Source organism: Pan paniscus, chromosome 1 (assembly GCF_029289425.2).
Source record: "Pan paniscus chromosome 1, NHGRI_mPanPan1-v2.0_pri, whole genome shotgun sequence".
Lineage (NCBI taxonomy): Eukaryota > Metazoa > Chordata > Mammalia > Primates > Hominidae > Pan > Pan paniscus.
In genome coordinates, this window is record NC_073249.2 from 207,186,158 (window position 1) to 207,204,126 (window position 17,969).

Genomic DNA, 17,969 nt, shown 5'->3' on the forward strand with positions numbered 1-17,969 from the left:
GTGATGGTGATTATTATGGTGATGTTGATAGTGATTATGATGATGATAATGGTGATGGTGCAATGGTGATGGTGATGGTGAAGATGATGATGGTGATGGTAATGGTAATGATGATGATGATGGTGATGGTGATAATGATGATAATGGTGATGATTATTATGGTGATGTTGATAGTGATTATGATGATGATAATGGTGATGGTGCAATGGTGATGGTGATGGTGAAGATGATGATGGTGATGGTAATGGTGATGATGATGATGATGGTGATGGTGATGATGATGATGTTGATGGCAACGATGGTGATGTTGATGGTGATAATTATGGTGATGGTAACTATAATGATGGTGATGGTGATAATGATGATGGTGATGATGACAGTGATGTTGATGGTGATGATAATGGTGATGAGGATGATGATGTGGTGATTTTATTAGTCCATTCTCGCATTGTTATAAAGGAATACCTGAAACTGAGTAATTTATAAAGAAAAGAGGTTCTATAGGCTGTACAAGAAGTATAGTGGCTTCTGCTTCTCAGGAGGCCTCAGGAAACTTAAACTGTTGGGAAAAGGGCTTGTGGGGTGCCTGTATAAACTGGCCATAAAAATATAGGAAAATAAGTTGTGAAAAGCCACAAAAGGCCTCTGAGGAGGAAAGCCTCCTAATTGCCATCATTTTCCCATGCTCAGAGCAAGACCCGCTCTCTTATTTGTAAACACTGTGTTCAAGGAGAAAGACATTCATTTGAAGCATGGGAATGTGGACAGACATGCAGGCTCCTAGTTAAGCCCACTCCCACTAGCTACTCTCCAATAAGTTAAAGATACACTGAGCACAAGGAGATTCATTTAAACTACTATTGCTATAAATTACACCTATGATGCACTGCCACCCTTTCACTGTTTCACCCTGAACATCTGCTTCTTACATCTAAGTGATTGTACCCAATAAATAGTGTGGAGATCAGAGCTCTAAGCCTTTTGCAGCCTCCATTTTGCAACTGGTCCCCTGGCTCCCACCTTTATGAACTCTTAACCTGTCTTTTCTCATTCCTTTGTCGCCACCGGACTTTGGGTACCCTATGGGTGGTGTTGAGGCTGGTCCCCAACATTCTGGCGCCCAACGTGGGGCCTGAAAGAATCTGGTGAAGGAACACTCAAGTGTGTGAAACAGAGGACCAACAGACAAAGGACTCCCAAGGATGAAAAAGTTTCAAGCTCTGCAGGTAAGTGGGGCACTTGGAGAAAGCTAGGGACACAAATGACAAACTGAAAGTAAGTACATCATGTATTTGAGCTTGCTACAGCAGCTCTTGAAGCACGGTGGGGTAAAAGTTGATACAGAAAATCTTATGGATTTCTTTCGTGCTGTGGAACAATTTTGCCCTTGGTTCCCAGAACAGGGAACTTTGGAATTAAAAGATTGGGAAAGAGTTGGAAAGGACCTTAAAGGAGCACATAGAAAGGGAAAGAAAATCCTTTGCCTGTTTGGTCATTTTGGTCATTGGTGTGTGCAGCACCAGAGCCTTTTCAGACAGATGATGAGGCTGAGTCAGAGGAGGAGAGAGAGGAGTTTAATGATCAGGACTCTGAACCACCTCTACCAAGTACTAACAAAAAGGAGGGTCCAGAGATGATTTCTCCCAACTCCCCCAGTCTCCCTAAACCTACTCAGAAAATTGTTCAGCCCATGGCTCCTTCAGAGGAATGTCCAGAATGGCCACCTCCTCCTCAGCCAAGTGAGTGTAGGGGGAGGGAACCCAAGACTCAGCTCGCCGTGCCCATTATTGCCTGACCAGCAGTTTGTTATGGAGAGGGGGAAATTCAGGCTCATCCTGCAGCTCACTATGGAGAAGGGGCCATACAGGCTTCTATTCATCAGTCACGAGAAAGTGGGGACTTGGAGACTTGGTAGTTTCCAGTGACTATAATACTGCCTCAGCAGACTGGGGGGCATGCTCAGGCTCACTAGGAATCTTTTCCTTTTAAAATATTAAAAGATTAAAACAAGCAATAGGGCAGTATGGACCTAACTCACCTTATGTTCAGACCTTATTACAGGCTGTGGCTTATGACAAATGTCTGTGCCGCTATGATTGGGAGACATTAACTTGGTCTACTTTATCCCCGTCTCAATTTTTACAATTTAAGACTTGGTGGACAGATGAGGCCACTAATCAGGTGCGTAGAAATGCTAGATCTCAGCCACCTGTTAACATTACCTCTGATCAATTGCTTGGAATAGGACAAGCCTGGGGTACAATAGAACAACAGATAGTGATGAATGATGAAGCCATTGCATAAATCAGATCAGTGTGTATGAGGGCCTGGGAGAAGATTCAGGATCCCAGTGTTACATATCCCTCCTTTAATTCAGTCAGACAGGGTCCTAACGAACCTTACCCAGACTTCATTGCCTGCCTACAAGATGCAGCTCAAAAGGCTATCTTGGACGCACATGTCCGAGAGACAATTGTCCAACTATTGGCCTTTGAGAATGCTAATTCTGAGTGCCAGGCGGCCATTAGACCTGTTAAAAGAAAAGCACCAAAAGACAAGGTATTAAGTCAATATATTAAAGCCTGTGATGGCATTGGAGGACATGTACACAAAGCTAACCTCCTAGGCCAGGCAATGGCAGGTTTAAAAGTTGGAAATAACACACAAAAGTTCTCAGGGTCCTGTTAAAATTGTGGACAAATGGGGCATACTAAAAAACAATGTGAGAAGGGTCAAAACAACAAAACACACGATAACTTTTCCTCAGCCCAAAGAGCTGAATTACAGGCAGTGATTACAGTATTAAAAGATTTTAATCAGCCAGTTAATATTCTTTCAGACTCAGCTTATATTGTGTAAGCTACTCAGCATATTGAAACTGCCTTCATTAAATATATTATTGATGAACAGCTTTATCAATTGTTCAACTCTTTACAAACAACCGTGCATACTCAGGATTTTCCTTTCTATGTAACTCATATCTGAGCACATACCAATCTTCCAGAATGCTTGACTGAGGCTAATGAGCAAGCTGACTTGTTGGTTTCCCCCATACTTACTGATGCCCAAAGTTTCCACTCATTAACACACCTTAACGCAGCAGGACTTAAAAACAAATATCAAATTATGTGGAAACAGGCCAAGGACATTGTACAACATCGTCCTCAGTGCCAGGTACTGCAACTATCCCATCAAGAAACTGGTGTTAACCCTCGAGGGTTGACACCTAACATGATCTGACAAATGGATGTCACCCATGTTGCTGCATTTGGCAAACTTTCTTATGTCCATGTGATCATAGATATTCTCATTTTATATGGGCTACTTGCCAAACCAGCAAGACTGCAGCACATATAAAAAGACACTTGCTTTCCTGTTTTGCTGTTGTAGAAATTCCACAAAAATTAAAAACAAACAATGGACCAAGTTACTTTAGTAAATCTTCCCAAACATTTTTAAAACAATAGAGCATTGAACACAGTATGAGTATCCCCTATAATTCTCAAGGGCAAACGATTGTTGAGTGAGCCAATCAAACCTTAAAAATGCAATTACATAAACAGAAAATAGAGGGAGATAGGGAAAATTCCACCCCTCATATGCAATTACAATGGGCTCTTGTTACCTTAAATTTTTTGAACATCTCCCGGAATCACGTTACTACAGCAGCTGAACAGCATTTAACAGGACAGAAGGTAAATGTTCATGAGGGAAAACCTGTGTGGTGGAAGGACTTTAAAACAAAGTCCTAGGAAAGAGGGAGAGTTACAACATGCGGAAGAGGGTTTGCTTGTATTTCCCCAGGAGAAAACCAGCTTCCAGTTTAGGTACCTACAAGACGTCTTAAACTCTACCATGAGCAAAATTCCAAAGAAGAGAAAAGGATTTTGGAACCAAGATCTCCACCTCCCAGCATGCCTGATGGCTCGAATGAATGTTTCAGCCGACCAGATGAAGACCAACAAAACCCATCAAGCAAGCCCACCGACTTGAGGACAGATCAAGAGGCTGACCCAGCTTGCAGAAAAAAAACAAAAAGCACAACAAAAACCACTAACCGCAAGTAACCTGATGGTGGCTATCATTGCAGTAATTACTATGGCGGTAAGTCTCCCTGTGGCTACAGCAGACCAAAATTATACCTATTAGGCATATGTCCCATTTCCGCCTTTAATTAGGCCTGTCAGGTAGTTGGAACCCCCAGTTGAGGTTTATATTAATGATAGTGTTTGGATGCCTGAGCCTACAGACACTCGTGGGCCCTCTCACCCAGAGGAGGAAGGAATGTTAATAAATGTGTCCATGGGTTATCAGTTCCCCTCTCTTTGCATAGGACCGGCTATCGGTTGCTTAAAAGGCTACTGACAACATTGGCTCGTTAAAATTCCAGGTCATAATCAAAGACCGGTATCCTATCATTTATTTTCTGGATGGAGCCCAGATCATTCACAAAGTTCGGTTCAATTAAAACAGTTCAAGCCCAGAAAAGAGAGGTGTCAACAACCTCAACAATGGTCAAAGAATTTAGAAATATTGATTTGGAAAAATTGCATCTCTGATCATGCTGTGGTACTACAAAATAATTTCTATGGAATTGTCATTGATTGGTCCCCTAAGGGGACCTTTGCAGTTAATTGTACCAATGAGAATAATAGATGCAAGACAGGACTAAAAGAGATACTACACAATCAAAAAGATGACACTATTTACACTAAAAAACGTGCCCAGTTTCCCATAACTTGGACCGATTTTGGTACAGCCGGCCCACAACCTAAAATGATTAATCCAGCAATGGGCCCTGAACATCCCAAATTATGGAAGTTAATGGCCCAATCTCATATTCAGGTTTAGGAAGAAAAATCTTAAAAAAAAAGTGAGAGACTTCAATTTGTGTATCAGGTTTCTTCCAACCGAACGGTGCCCATTCAAAGTTGTTTCAAGCCTCCTTTTATGTTGATGGTCGGAAATATTGATATTCGACCTAATTCTCAAACTATTACTTGTCAAAACTGTCGCCTTTTCACCTGTATTGATTCCACATTTGATGTAAAAACATCTGTGTTGCTGGTGAAGGCTAGAGAAGGAGTTTGGATACCGGTTTCCCTCAATAGACCTTAGGAAGCCTCTCCTTCCATTCATATCATCACAGAAATGTTAAAAGGAGTGTTTACCAGAACAAAAAAATTTATTTTTACCCTTATAGCAGTCATTATAGGCCTTATTGCAGTCACAGCTACTGCTGTGGCTGCTAGAATTGCTTTACACTCCTCTGTTCAAACTGCAAAAGATGTAAATAATTGACAAAAGAATTCCGCAAAATTGTAGAATTCTCAGACCCAGATAGACCCACAATTGGCAAACCAAACAAATTACCTTAGACTGTTATTTAGATAGGAGATTGTATAATGAGCTTAGAGCATCGATTGCAAATGCAATGTAATTGGAATACTTCTGATTTCTGCATAACTCCCCATTCATATAATGGTACTAAACATCATTAGAAAAAAGTTAGACATCATCTGGAAGGAAAGAATAAAAATTTAACATTAAATATAGCCAAATTTAAGGAACAGGTTTTTGAAGCATCTCAGGCTCATTTAACTCTCCTGCCTGGAACTAACACACTCTCACTGGAGCTGCTGATGGACTTTCAAACGTAAACCCTCTTAAATGATTTAAGACCATGGGAGGATCAACTATTGCAAATTGTGCTTTAATGTGTATCTGTTTATACTGTTGGCTTTTAGTCTACAGATGCAAAAGACGCCTCTAAAAAAAAAACCAGACACCACGAACAAGCCATAATAGCAATGGTGGTTTTAAAAAAGGAAAAAGGGGGGCATGTTGGGAAAAGGGCTTGTGGGGTACCTGTATAAACTGGCCATAAAAATATAGGACAATAAGTTGTGGAAAGCCACTAGAGGCCTCTGAGGAGGAAAGCCTCCTAATTGCCATCATGTTCCCATGCTCAGAGCGAGACCCGCTCTCTTATCTGTAAACACTGTGTTCAAGGAGAAATACACTCGTTTGAAGCACTGGAATGTGGACAGACGTGCAGGCTCCTAGTTAAGCCCACTCCCACTAGCTACTCTCTGATAAGTTAAAGATATACTGTTTGAGCACAAAGTAGATTCATTTAAACCACTATTGCTATAAATTACGCCGATGATGCACTGCCACCCTTTCACTGTTTCACCCTGAACGTCTGCTTCTTAGATCTAAATAATTGTATTCAATAAATAGTGTGGAGACCAGAGCTCTGAGCCTTTTGCAGCCTCCATTTTGCAACTGGCCCCCTGGCTCCCACCTTTATGAACTCTTAACCTGTCTTTTCTCATTTCTTTGGCGCCACCGGACTTCAGGTACTCTACAGGTGGTGAAAATTGACACTAATTTTCAGTTGTTTAGAAGGTAACTCCGCAGTGATTCATTGTTTGGGCTCTTGTAACCCAGGCGAGGAGAGCCGGGGGCTGCCAGGAGATCAAAAGGAAGTGGTGAACAAAGATCTCCCTTTTCAGGAGACCATGACTCACAGCTGCTAGGGGAATGGTACTAAACCATTAGAAAACAGCACTAGGGGAATGGTACTAAACCATTAGAAACTGCCCCCATGATCCAATCACCTCCCATCAGGCCCCATCTCCAGCATTGGGGATTACATCTTAATGTGAGATTTGGGTAGGGACACAGATAAAAACCATATAAATGATATTGATGGTGATGAGGATGGTGATGGTGATGGCAATGGTGATGATGATGGTAATATTGATGGTGATGACAATGATGGTGATGGTGATGATGGTAATATTGATGATGATGATACTGATAGTGATTATGATGATGATGATGGTGGTGGCTTCTAAGCTAAAAGGAAGAAGTTTATACTAAGAAAAAAAAGATATCACTGAGAGGCTGGGCCCTGTTCCCTCCACTCACCTCCACCCTAACAACCCTCCATCGTGAAAGTTAAAACCTGTCAAGTAGGGACAGTAATCCCATCAAAGTGCTGGGAGCCCTGGCCAGGCCACATGCTATATCCCAGTGGGAGTAAGTGCCTTGAGCTCCTGGGGCATCTGCTCTCTCCGTGGCCAGGGAAAGGAGAAAAGGAGGGACCCAATATTTATGGCTCCCGGGCAAGGCCTCCTGCAATGGCTTTCCACATTTCATTTCATTTCCATTTCTTCTGGTCTACAACCTTGACAGGACAGTCTAGTTACCTCTATTTTATGGATGATGAAGCTGGACTCAGAGAAGTGATGGGACTGGCCAAGATCACACAGCCCCTAAGTACAGAAGCCATCACTTAAACTCTGGTCTTGCTGATGCTTTCTACCGCATTGTGCCAATGGGTGGAGACCATAAAATCAATTACCTTTCCCCAAATGTCTGAACTGTCCTCCAAGAACAAGTCCTACCAACACTCCATCTTTAAACCTCAACTGAGAGCACCTCCGCCTGGAAGCCTGCCTGCCTTTTTCTGCTTGGCTCTGGCCCTACAGTCTTTACTTTTCTGCTACAGGTGTAGACCTGCAGGGACTTGAAGGAGCCCTGTCCTAGCCAGGCCAGGATTCAAAATGGGTCACAAAAAGGATCGTCTCAGAAACCTGGCCCTTCCTGGGAAACACCCCTTATGCCACCACAGGAATGGCTGTGGGCCAAACCTACTAGGGAATCGACGCTAATTTTCAGTTGTTTAGAAGGTAACTCCTCAGTGATTCACTGTTTGGGCTCTCGTAACCCAGGCCAGGAGAGCCAGGGGCTGCCAGGAGATCAAAAGGAAATCGTGAACAAAGGTCTCTCTTTTCAGGAGACCATGACTCACAGCTGCTAGGTGATCCTGGGCAGGTGGACTCACCTCTCTGACCCCTTCTCCCCGCAAGTCTTCTCTGAAGCAGGGTGAGAAGAGCCCAGCATGAAGAGAGTCCCAGGAGGAGTTATTAGCAGGAAATGAATGGGAGGGGCAGGGAGAAAAGGGTTTCCTGGGCTTTACTCTTATTTTATTTATTTATTTTTTTCTGAGACTGAGTCTCACTCTTGTTACCCAGGCTGGAGTAAAGTGGCGTGATCTCGGCTCACTGCAACCTCCTCCTCCCAGGTTCAAGCGATTCTCCTGCCTCAGCCTCCTGAGTAGCTGGGATTACAGGCGCACACCACCACACCTGGCTAATTTTTGTATTTTCAGTAGAGATGGGGTTTCACCATGTAAGCCAGGCTGGTCTCGAACTCCTGACCTCAAGTGATCCACCTGCCTTGGCCTCTTAAAGTGCTGTGATAACAGGCGTGAGCCGCCGTGCCCGGCCGATAAAAGGTTTTTAACATAAGAGTATAAACACTCAGCCCTCCTCTCCTTACTCCAAGGCGAAACCTCCCCGGGCCTCTATCCTCCAGCTGGTTGGGATCAGGGAATTTGTGTCGGGATTCCTTCCAGCCCGTAGGGTGAGACCCAGACTCAGTGGGTTTAGTCTCCTCTCCTGGAACGGAGGCTGGCACCAGGCCCTAGACCAGCTCCTGAAGCCTGGAGCCCGCTGGTTAGGCCGAGGGCTGCAGTACACCGGTTGTCACGGGCCCTGGGCACATCAGCTTTTGTGGGCTCTTCCTCCATATATTAAATGTTATGACTGTGTTGGTTTGAAGACAAATATAATCCAGGTGGGATGGTACTGGTTTTTCTCCTACTTTTATAAGAAAGTAACACATTCTGTTGGGGTTAAAAGTAGTATGGCTGCTAGGCACCACCTCCACTTCGTGCTGGATGAGTTGGCCCAGGTGAAGCCCTTTATGTTGCCTGGGTTTAAATTCTAGCTCATCACGTATGCATGTGCCTCAGTTTCCCTCCTTGTAAGATGGGGATGACTGCAGCACCCACGTGATGGGGCTGTGGTCCTGCTTGAAAGGGGCTTGGCACAGCACCTGGTGCATAGCAAGTACTTGGTGAGGGCTGGCTGCCTGGTTGCGTGTGAGTTTTCCATCCTCCTGTGCGGGAGGCAAGAAGGACACCTTCTATCCTCATAATACAGGCAGGAAAACCGAGGTTCCAAGCAAGGGAAAGGACCTGCCCACGGCCGCCTAATACGCAGTGGAACCAGGACTCCAAGGCCACAGACCCAGCGACTCCCAGGCCCTGAACGGTGACGGAGGTGCACGGTCAGTGATCCCAGTCACAGACCAGAGCAGGAGGGTCGGGGAGGGGAAGCGCCAGGCCAGGCCAGGGCCTCCTGCCTCCGGTTCTGCCTGGGTGGAAACTCTGAAACAGGACGGACTTGTCCCTGGGCACCTCCAGGCTGTGAGAACTGAGGTTTTTCAGTCTCTCTGAGTCTCAGTCAAGTGGAGATGAGGAAAAGATACCAAGAATGACAAGCACCCGGCACAGCCCGCACCCCACAGCGTGGTCAATGGATGATTTTTTGGAAAGGGTGGGCGACGGGAAGGGTGTGAGTAGAAAGAGCCACGAGATTGCCCGCCAATCCCCCACACTGCCTAGAAGCAGAGCCCACAGGCCCCAGCTGGCCCCTCCCCGGGGACTTGGCCAAAGTGTCAGACCTGGAAGAATTGTTGCATCACTGGGCACTCACGGGTTAATGACAGGGAGTGGACAGGACCTGGGTATTTAACTAATTAGGAGGCTCCCTGAGATCAGAGGTGGCCCTGCTGCTTTCTTCTGCTGCCTTTTGTGCTCCTTGTGCACCTCCCTTCCCCCCAACCTGGGATGAAACCTCCCCACGTGCTGGTGCTCCTTTGCCTCCTGGGTAAGTGATCTTTGTGACCTTCAGCCTTCTGACCCATCTGGCCACCCCAAGCTCCCTGGATGCCCCTGAGCCTGGCCCTACCGAGGGTGTGGTGGATGCCAAACACTGGAGGCTGCCCCCTTCCTGCCACCAGGGTGACCCTGAGGCCAGTTTTGCCTGAGCCAGCGGTGGCTGGAGCAGAGGGGAGGAGAATGCAGGCTGGGAGGGGTGAGGGGCATGGGCCAGGGGTTGGCGCATCCCGGATGGCACACCCTAGGCTCCTTCTCCTACCCTAGCTTCCATGTTTGGCTCCAACCTGCCGAGGTGGGCAGGATTCAGTCCCATGGCTGAGTCAGGAGCACCGGGAAGAATTTGGGGAGGTCAGCTGAGGTGGTCAGGAGACAGGTCCAGTGCCATCTGATGAGACTTGGGGGGAACAGAGTGTTCCTGGGTGAGATAAGGGCTGACACCTGGGGAGGACTGGTGGCTGGTGGGGAGCCCCTGGAAGGGGTGAATGAGTGACATCGTAGTAGATAGAAGAGTGGGAGGGGACGCTGGGGGGGCTGACACACTGGAGGTGAGGACTAGGGGACGAAGGTGCAAAGGATGTCACTGGCAATATTATTACTTATTACCACGGTTGTTGTTGAGAGTGGGTTGCTTTGGGGAGGTGAGCTTAACTGGACAACTGGAGAGATGCCTGTGATCAGATTTGAAGGGACATCGGGGGAAGTTGGCTGCAGAGGGTGGGGCCCTCCCTCTCCCTCTCCCTCTCCACAGTGGCTCTGGTCACCGGGAACCTGGTCCAGTTTGGGGTGATGATCGAGAAGATGACAGGCAAGTCCGCCCTGCAGTACAACGACTATGGCTGTTACTGCGGCATCGGTGGCTCCCACTGGCCGGTGGACCAGACTGACTGGTGAGGAAGCAGCCTGCAGGGGGACCTCCATGGGGATGGAGGAGCTGGGGGATCCTGGGAGGATCCTGGGAGAAGGAGGGGAGCCTGGAGGCACCTGGAAAATTCAGGCTGATCTCTCCTCTGGGCTGCTTTGGGCTCGGGGGCCCCGAGCAGCCCCTGGTCCAGCCCAGCCTGGCTCACAGGTCCCTCCAGGTCAACCATGACCCTTACAGGTGCTGCCACGCCCACGACTGCTGCTACGGTCGTCTGGAGAAGCTGGGCTGTGAGCCCAAACTGGAAAAGTATCTTTTCTCTGTCAGCGAACGTGGCATTTTCTGCGGTAGGTGGACAGCCCTGAAGTGACCCAGACACCCTGCGGTGAGGTGGGTGGAGGCAGCTTAAGACAGGAAGCCCCTCCTGATGGTGACCTTGGGCCTTATCAGAGCCAGACCCTGGGCTGGAGGCATGGGGTTTCCCGTTACCATGTAACAGTGGAGACCCAGATGTTCACCAGGTACCCAGGCCAGAGAAGCCCGTACCCCATCAGTGCAGCCCTCAGCCCCAGGTATCTCCCTACCCACAGACACCTCCCAGCTCCAGCCTCTGGAAAGAGGAGCAGAAGGGTCTGAGCTGAGCCAGGGCCCAGAGGAGCTGGACTCAGGCACCCTCCCAAGGCCTCAACAGGAGCTAAAGGTGAAGTCCTTAGGACAGAACGAGCTGGGGCTTTGACTGGGGACAGCAGATGCTGTTTCCAAAGGCTGACTTCTCACTGGGACTGTCAGGCTGGACCCATTTGCTCAGCTGTGCCATGTCCAGTGCCCATTTGGACCAATTAGCTTTCCTTCAGTCCCAGGCCCAGGCAAGCAGCCTAAACCAACTGAGACTGTCGAGGGACCCCACATGAGAGAGCCAAGCTTTCTCCCTGCCACAAAGCCAGGAGCAGCCTGAAAGAAAGGCAGGGCCTGGTGGGCGGATGGTGCAGCGCGGAAGGATTCGGGAGGTCGCGGCAGACTCAGGTCTCTAAATTCTGTCCTGGGGGCAGGGCAGAGCTGCCTCCATTTCCTCTGCCGCCATCCACTCGGCAGGGCAATGTGCCAGGTACTGAGTCTCTGTCACTGGCAGTCCACGCAAGGCAGGCGCAGCCACCTGCCAGGATCAGGGCTGAGAGGAGGAGGCAGGTGGGTGGAGACACAAGCTCTGGATTCTACCCAGGGCGTCACCTTCCACCTGCCAGTGACTTTGGACAAGTGATGTAATCCCTGGAAAGCCTCTGTTTCCTCACCTAGAAAACAGAGAGGCTTATACCCACTTCCCCAGCTCAGCCCAGCTCCTGGAAAGAGCCCCCCAAAAGAGGCTGACCGGCTTGGCGTTAAGAGTCCCTTCCAACCCTGGGTGTTGCTGACATAGCAGGCGTGGGCAGAGCCCTGACGGGAGACGAAGGCTCACCTTCAAGAGGGGAAATGAGGCACCTGGCCTGAGCTGTGAGATACAGTCATGGGGACAAAAGGGAGCCAGGGCCACTGCAGGCAGAGGTGACAGAGGCAGCTGCAGCGGAGACAGGAGGAGCCTTCTGGGCCCCTACAGAGCTGATGCCAGCTGGCTCTAGGAAGGACAGGTCAGGGTAGAAGTCTGACTCCCAGGCTGGGTATGGGCAGAAAACTGGGCTGTGTCCACTCTGATGAGGACAGGCAGAGGGCCCTGAGCAGCCCCCAGCTTTGGTCCCAGTGGCTTCCAGCCTAGGCCCACGCCACTCTGGGGCACACATAGCCATCAGATTGAGTTGCTGTCATTTCGTAGCTGTCCTCTCTGCTTGATGGCCACAATCCGCCATCAGCAACGCATCACACAGGGGTGCAGGGGTTGCCTAGAAATCCCCCTGGTCGGGAGCAGTGAGAGTTAGCGAACCACGTGGTGTCCCTAAGGCCGGAGAGAGCTAAGGGCAGTCAGCCTGGGCTTGGGAGAGCAGGGAGGGACAGCGAGGGCAAGCTTCCAGCTTCCCTGGTGTCCTGAGCCACAGTGCGCCCCGCCCGTGTCTCTTGTCTCACCCATCCGTGAAACAACCTGGGAGCTTGGGCTTCCATCAGAATGGAGTTGGTCCAGGTCAAGAACGTGGACCCAGAAGCAGCCAAGAGCTGTCCCACACGTGTCCTGAGCCTCTGTGGTCCCTGACTCACTTTGTCCCATCCAGCCGGCAGGACCATCTGCCAGCGGCTGACCTGCGAGTGTGACAAGAGGGCTGCCCTCTGCTTTCGCCGCAACCTGGGCACCTACAACCGCAAATATGCCCATTATCCCAACAAGCTGTGCGCCGGACCCACCCCGCCCTGCTGAGGCTATGCTCGGCCTCCCCCCGTCCCTGGAGGTCCCGCCTCGGGCTGCTGTAGTCCAGGCCTGGGGAACATTGGCACCAAAGGCCCTCCCTTTGGAAAATTCCTTTCCTGCAAACCCATCCCTGCTTGACAGCTCAGAGATATGTCCTGGACCATCACTAGCCTCCCAGGCTACCCCTTCTCTGTAGAAAGAACCCTGCCCCAGGAGCCATGGACCCTTCAGCACCCAGAAGACTGTCACCAGCTTCTGGGATCTCAGCTCCCTCTTCTGAATAAGTGAATAATGTTTTCCCATAATTCTAATGTTCTTTGAGTCTCAAATTCTGTCAATCATTCTAGGATTTAATTCACTAGAGTTTCATTCATACATTAATTTTCTGATCACCTACCTTGTGCTGACAGCATGCACTGGAATCAGTGGGAACAAGTCTGACATGGGTGGCCCTGCCTGCAATTCCAGCATTAAATTCTTTTAATTTTCCATGACAGTAAGTTTCTGTGGCTCTCTTTTTCTTTTTCTTTTTCTATTTTTTTTTTTTTTTTTTTTTGAGACAGAGTCTCGCTCTGTCGCCCAGGCTGGAGTGCAGTGGCGCGATCTCGGCTCAGTGTAAGCTCCGCCTCCCGGGTTCACGCCATTCTCCTGCCTCGGCCTCCCGAGTAGCTGGGACTACAGGCGCCCGACACCACACCCGGCTAATTTTTTTGTATTTTTAGTAGAGACGGGGTTTAACCGTGTCAGCCAGGATGGTCTCGATCTCCTGACCTCATGGTCTGCCCGCCTCGGCCTCCCAAAGTGCTGGGATTACAGGCGTGAGCCACCGTGCCCAGCCCTGTGACTCTCTTTTTCTAATATTCTACAATCTTATCAAAGATAATGCAATCTCTGGAAGGAATATTTCTGGCCATATGGCTTAATGTGAAAAGCATGAAAAATACCAACCTAAAAATATTATCCCCACTGTGTCATCAGGCCTCAAATCCCCAACACTGGCAAAGATTGGTTAAGAGTGAGAAGCAGCTCTAGATGGTCTTATCCACACCCCTTCTTTGATGGGTCCCTGGGGGCCAGAGAGGGGATGTTCTACCCGAGGGGGTGTCCCCACTCCCTGGGCCTTCATTTCTTCATGAAGTTGTCATCAGCCACCCACGCTCTGGTATGGCCACGTTAACCAGGCCTGCTGGTTGTCATCTTGGAAAGACCAGAGTGCCCAGGGCCGTTCAGCTGTGAGGACACAGGAAGAGGAGGAGGAAAGGGTTCAGCATCCAGGGCTGACTCCAACCTCCCGATTCTGAAGCCATGAAGAATGTAATGCGCTCAAGGATTCCCACCAGGAGAAATGCAGCCTATTCTGGAAGCAATCTATTTCAGCAGATGTTACTTCTAAAGATAGAATTATCTATTATATGCTGACGAAATCTTAAAGGACTGGGATTCGCCTGCTCAATGACAGAGCACCTGCCAATGCATTTAACAGGGCAAAGCTCACAGTGGACACTCAACAAATGACCACTCCCTTCACCCTTCTCAGGGCCTGTGCACAGCATTCAGGACCTTGAGGGCAGGGAGGAGAGCAAAGAAAATCAAAGGGAGAGCCAGTCATGGTGGCTCACACCTGTAATCCCAGCACTTTGGGAGGCCAAGGCGGGCAGATCACCTGAGGTCGGGAGTTCGAGACCAGCCTGACCAACATGGAGACACCCAGTCTTTACTAAAAATACAAAATTAGCCAGGCATGGTGGTGCAGGCCTGTAATCTCACCTACTCAGGAGGCTGAAGCAGGATAATCATTGAACCTAGGAGATGGAGGTTTGTGTGAGCCAAGATCATGCCATTGCACTCCACCCTGGGCAACAAGAGTGAAACTCCATCTCAAAAAAAAAAAAAAAAAATCAAAGGGATGTATCGCTGTGACCTTTAAAAGGTGAAGAAGCTCTGTGCTAGCAAAAGGAAGGAGGAGAAGAAAGGGAGGACAGGCGTGTGTACTTTGCTGTTGTAACTGACTCAAATCCTCAGCCAAGTATCACCAGAAGACCATGTCTTAAAGCAAAAACGGCCTGTGTGGGGGAAGAGTGCAAACCTCCTTTGCAGGAAAAGTGGTCCTGAGGCGCCCTCTGGTGTCCATTTCATTCAGGCCACTAAGGAGAAATCTGCGCTTGGCTTAAACCTCGATTTCTCTTCCTCAGGTGGGCAAAGTGTGCTTCTGGGCTAGTGAAATTGGTCCCCTCACATTTTCATAAATAAATATACTGAGAAAATGCCAAAGAAGGCCATACAACCATCTGAGGATGATGACCACTGCAGAAACAGAAAACACAGGGAGAAGGAGCTGATGGGGCAGATTAGAGAGAGGTGACACCTGGGCATGATGGATTTAAGGTACCAATGGGACACCTACCTGATGATCTTAACAGTTGTATAACTGTCCGACGAAACAAACATCGAAACTTAGGAGCAAGATTCCAGCGCAGCCTGCTGTGACCCCTGCGACTCACCCACCCCCACCCACCAAAACCAAGCTGTCTTTTGGCCACAGACCAGCCTTTACTCTTTGCTTTCCCAGGGCTCAATAAATGTTTTGGGTTTTTTGTTTTGTTTTGTTTTTGTTTTTTTTGAGACGGAGTCTCGCTCTGTCGCTCAGGATGGAGTGCAGTGGCGCGATCTCGGCTCACTGCAAGCTCCGCCTCCCGGGTTCACGCCATTCTCCTGCCTCAGCCTCCCCAGTAGCTGGGACTACAGGCACCCGCCAACATGCCTGGCTAATTTTTTGTATTTTTAGTAGAGACGGGGTTTCACCGTGTTAGTCAGGATGGTCTCGATCTCCTGACCTCGTGATCCGCCTACCTCGGCCTCCCAAAGTGCTGGGATTACAGGCGTGAGCCACTGTGCCTGGCCAATAAATGTTTGATGACGGGATCAAGGGGCCTGCTTAAATCCTGTTTGCCTATGTGTGCGTATCTAGAGAACACTTGATACCCAGCAGCAGACTTGCAAAAGAGACTGAAAAAAAGGGAGAACCCTGAACTTGAACTTGGAGGTTCCAGGTAGAGCGCTTTGTTCCGCCGCTTTAGCAGCAGTGGTTCTGCTTAGACCTTTGCTGTTCAGCGTGGTCCATGGGCAGGGGCAGCCGCAGAAGCAGCAGCAGGGATCCTGTTCAAAATGCAGAATCTTGGACCTGACCCCAGACCTGCTGAATCAGAATCTGTAAGTTAACAAGCCCCCCTGATGATTCATGTGCATATTAAAATCTAAGTGCTGATAAATGGTCACAGCCTCGGTCTCTGCATTTGTCAAATGGAAGTATGACATTTCCCCAGCAGGTTGGTTGTGGCAAAGTTTGAGTTAACATGCATGAAAATGTACAAATAATGGCTAGCACTGAAAAATCACTCGTGTTCTAGGAAAGAATGAATGGATAGTCATTAACAATAGCTAACACTTGCTGTGCACTTGGCATTTGCCAGGCACTGTCGTAAGTGCTTTATGTGTGCTAATTCATTGGATGAGTAAAGTAGGCAACGGGACTGTGTCAAAGCTGGGGAGGGGATATTCTTACCTAAATGTTTCATAGTTTGCCTCTCCAATTTTGATGAGAGGATTTGGATTGGTTTTGCTTTTGTTCCTATTTAGCACCTAACAAAAGCTATGCATGAAGTGCAAAGGTAAAGACCTTCCTCAATTAGTGACCAGAAATCACAGTGGAATTCCCAAGTTCAATGAGGAGTCTGATTAGGATTTCCTGGACATGCATCTGCTTCACTGGGGTTCTTTGCAATGTCACCACCAGAGAACTGAATACTAAAGTTAATTCTTTCCTTCAGTAAGTTTTATGCAAATTATGCTTCTGGTCTTTTCCTGGATGCTGGAGATAGACACGAATCAGACAGAGTCAACCAGCAGACAGAAAACAGCAATAATTCTACACTAGCAAGTAATGTGACACCCCTAACACGAGAGTATCAGGACTAATGGTTCTTAAACCCTCCATCCTTCATCACATCTCCATCCTGTCCACTGATGCCAGCTTCATTTTCCCAGAGCCTGATTTTCATCATGTTACTCCTCTGCTCCTGAACCATCAGTGACTCCTCATTGTCCACCAGCCCCTGGTATTCCAGGCTTGGTGTCGTCTGCTTTTCCAGCCTCTTATGCAGCAATATCTATTTACTAAGTTCCTCTGCTGTCCTGCCTTCATATCCTTGTGCAGTAGCTTCTCTCAACCTAAAAGCCTCCCTTGCCCACAGGCACATCACCACGCTAAAATCCACGGGCTTAAAGTGAATCCCAAATGTCATCTCTTCCTTTATATTCAGAGACAGGGTCTCCCTCTTGCCCAGGCTGGACTGCAGTGGCACGATCATAGTTCACTGCAGCCTTAACCTCCTCGACTCAAGCAAGCCTCCCACCTTAGCCTCCCACGTAGCTGGGACAACAGGTGTGTGCCATCAATTCTGGCTAACTTACTTATTTTTGGTAGAGACCGGGTCTCGCTATGTTGCCAGGCTGTTCTCAAACTCCTGGCCTCAAGCAATCCTCCTGCCTCAGCCTCCCAAACTGTTGGGATTACAGGGATAAGCCACCCTGTCCAGTCCCAAATGTCACCTTTTCTATGATGCTGTTTCAGTTGGAGCGGATTTCACCCTCCTTGAACTGCCAAGCTGTGTTTATACCTTTCCTAGAACTGCTTATCCCGTTATTTGGGTCCTTGCATGGTGGCGGCAGACTGCTCTGGGTTCAAATCCTGTCTCTGCTACTAAGCTGTGATCTTGGGACAATTATTTATTCCTGAATAGAACCATCAGCCTCACAGGGTGGTTTTCAAGTTCAAATGAGACCATGTATCCAAAGTGTCCGGGGCATGCCAGCTGCTCCATCTATGCTTGGCCACCTTCTGTATTTTTGCTCTCCAATTGCAAATGTCACACAGTAGATGCTAAACAGGTACCTGTTCAATTGAATTCTGCGCTAATGTCCCCCAAAGGCAGAGATAGATGGTGCAGCATTTTTCCAGGCAGGCG

The 17,969-nt window shown here is 48.4% G+C and overlaps 1 protein-coding gene across 1 annotated transcript; it reads left to right on the plus strand.

Moving 5' to 3' along the window:
- Positions 1-9,613: 9,613 nt before the first annotated feature.
- Positions 9,614-16,165, plus strand: PLA2G2E (phospholipase A2 group IIE). Its single transcript, XM_008967080.4, has 4 exons — positions 9,614-9,746; positions 10,506-10,644; positions 10,857-10,963; positions 12,812-16,165. Exons 1-4 carry the CDS (start codon positions 9,707-9,709, stop codon positions 12,952-12,954), a joined length of 429 nt encoding a protein of 142 aa, XP_008965328.2. The 5' UTR covers positions 9,614-9,706; the 3' UTR covers positions 12,955-16,165.
- Positions 16,166-17,969: the final 1,804 nt, after the last annotated feature.

What these genes read in the sequence shown, in the direction of transcription:
- PLA2G2E (XM_008967080.4), top strand. Translation starts at nt 9,707, where the DNA reads ATGAAACCTCCCCACGTGCTGGTGCTCCTTTGCCTCCTGG. An exon ending in GGTGCTCCTTTGCCTCCTGG is followed by an intron (nt 9,747 to 10,505) that starts GTAAGTGATCTT and finishes CCCTCTCCACAG; the next exon opens with TGGCTCTGGTCACCGGGAAC. An exon ending in CCGGTGGACCAGACTGACTG is followed by an intron (nt 10,645 to 10,856) that starts GTGAGGAAGCAG and finishes TGACCCTTACAG; the next exon opens with GTGCTGCCACGCCCACGACT.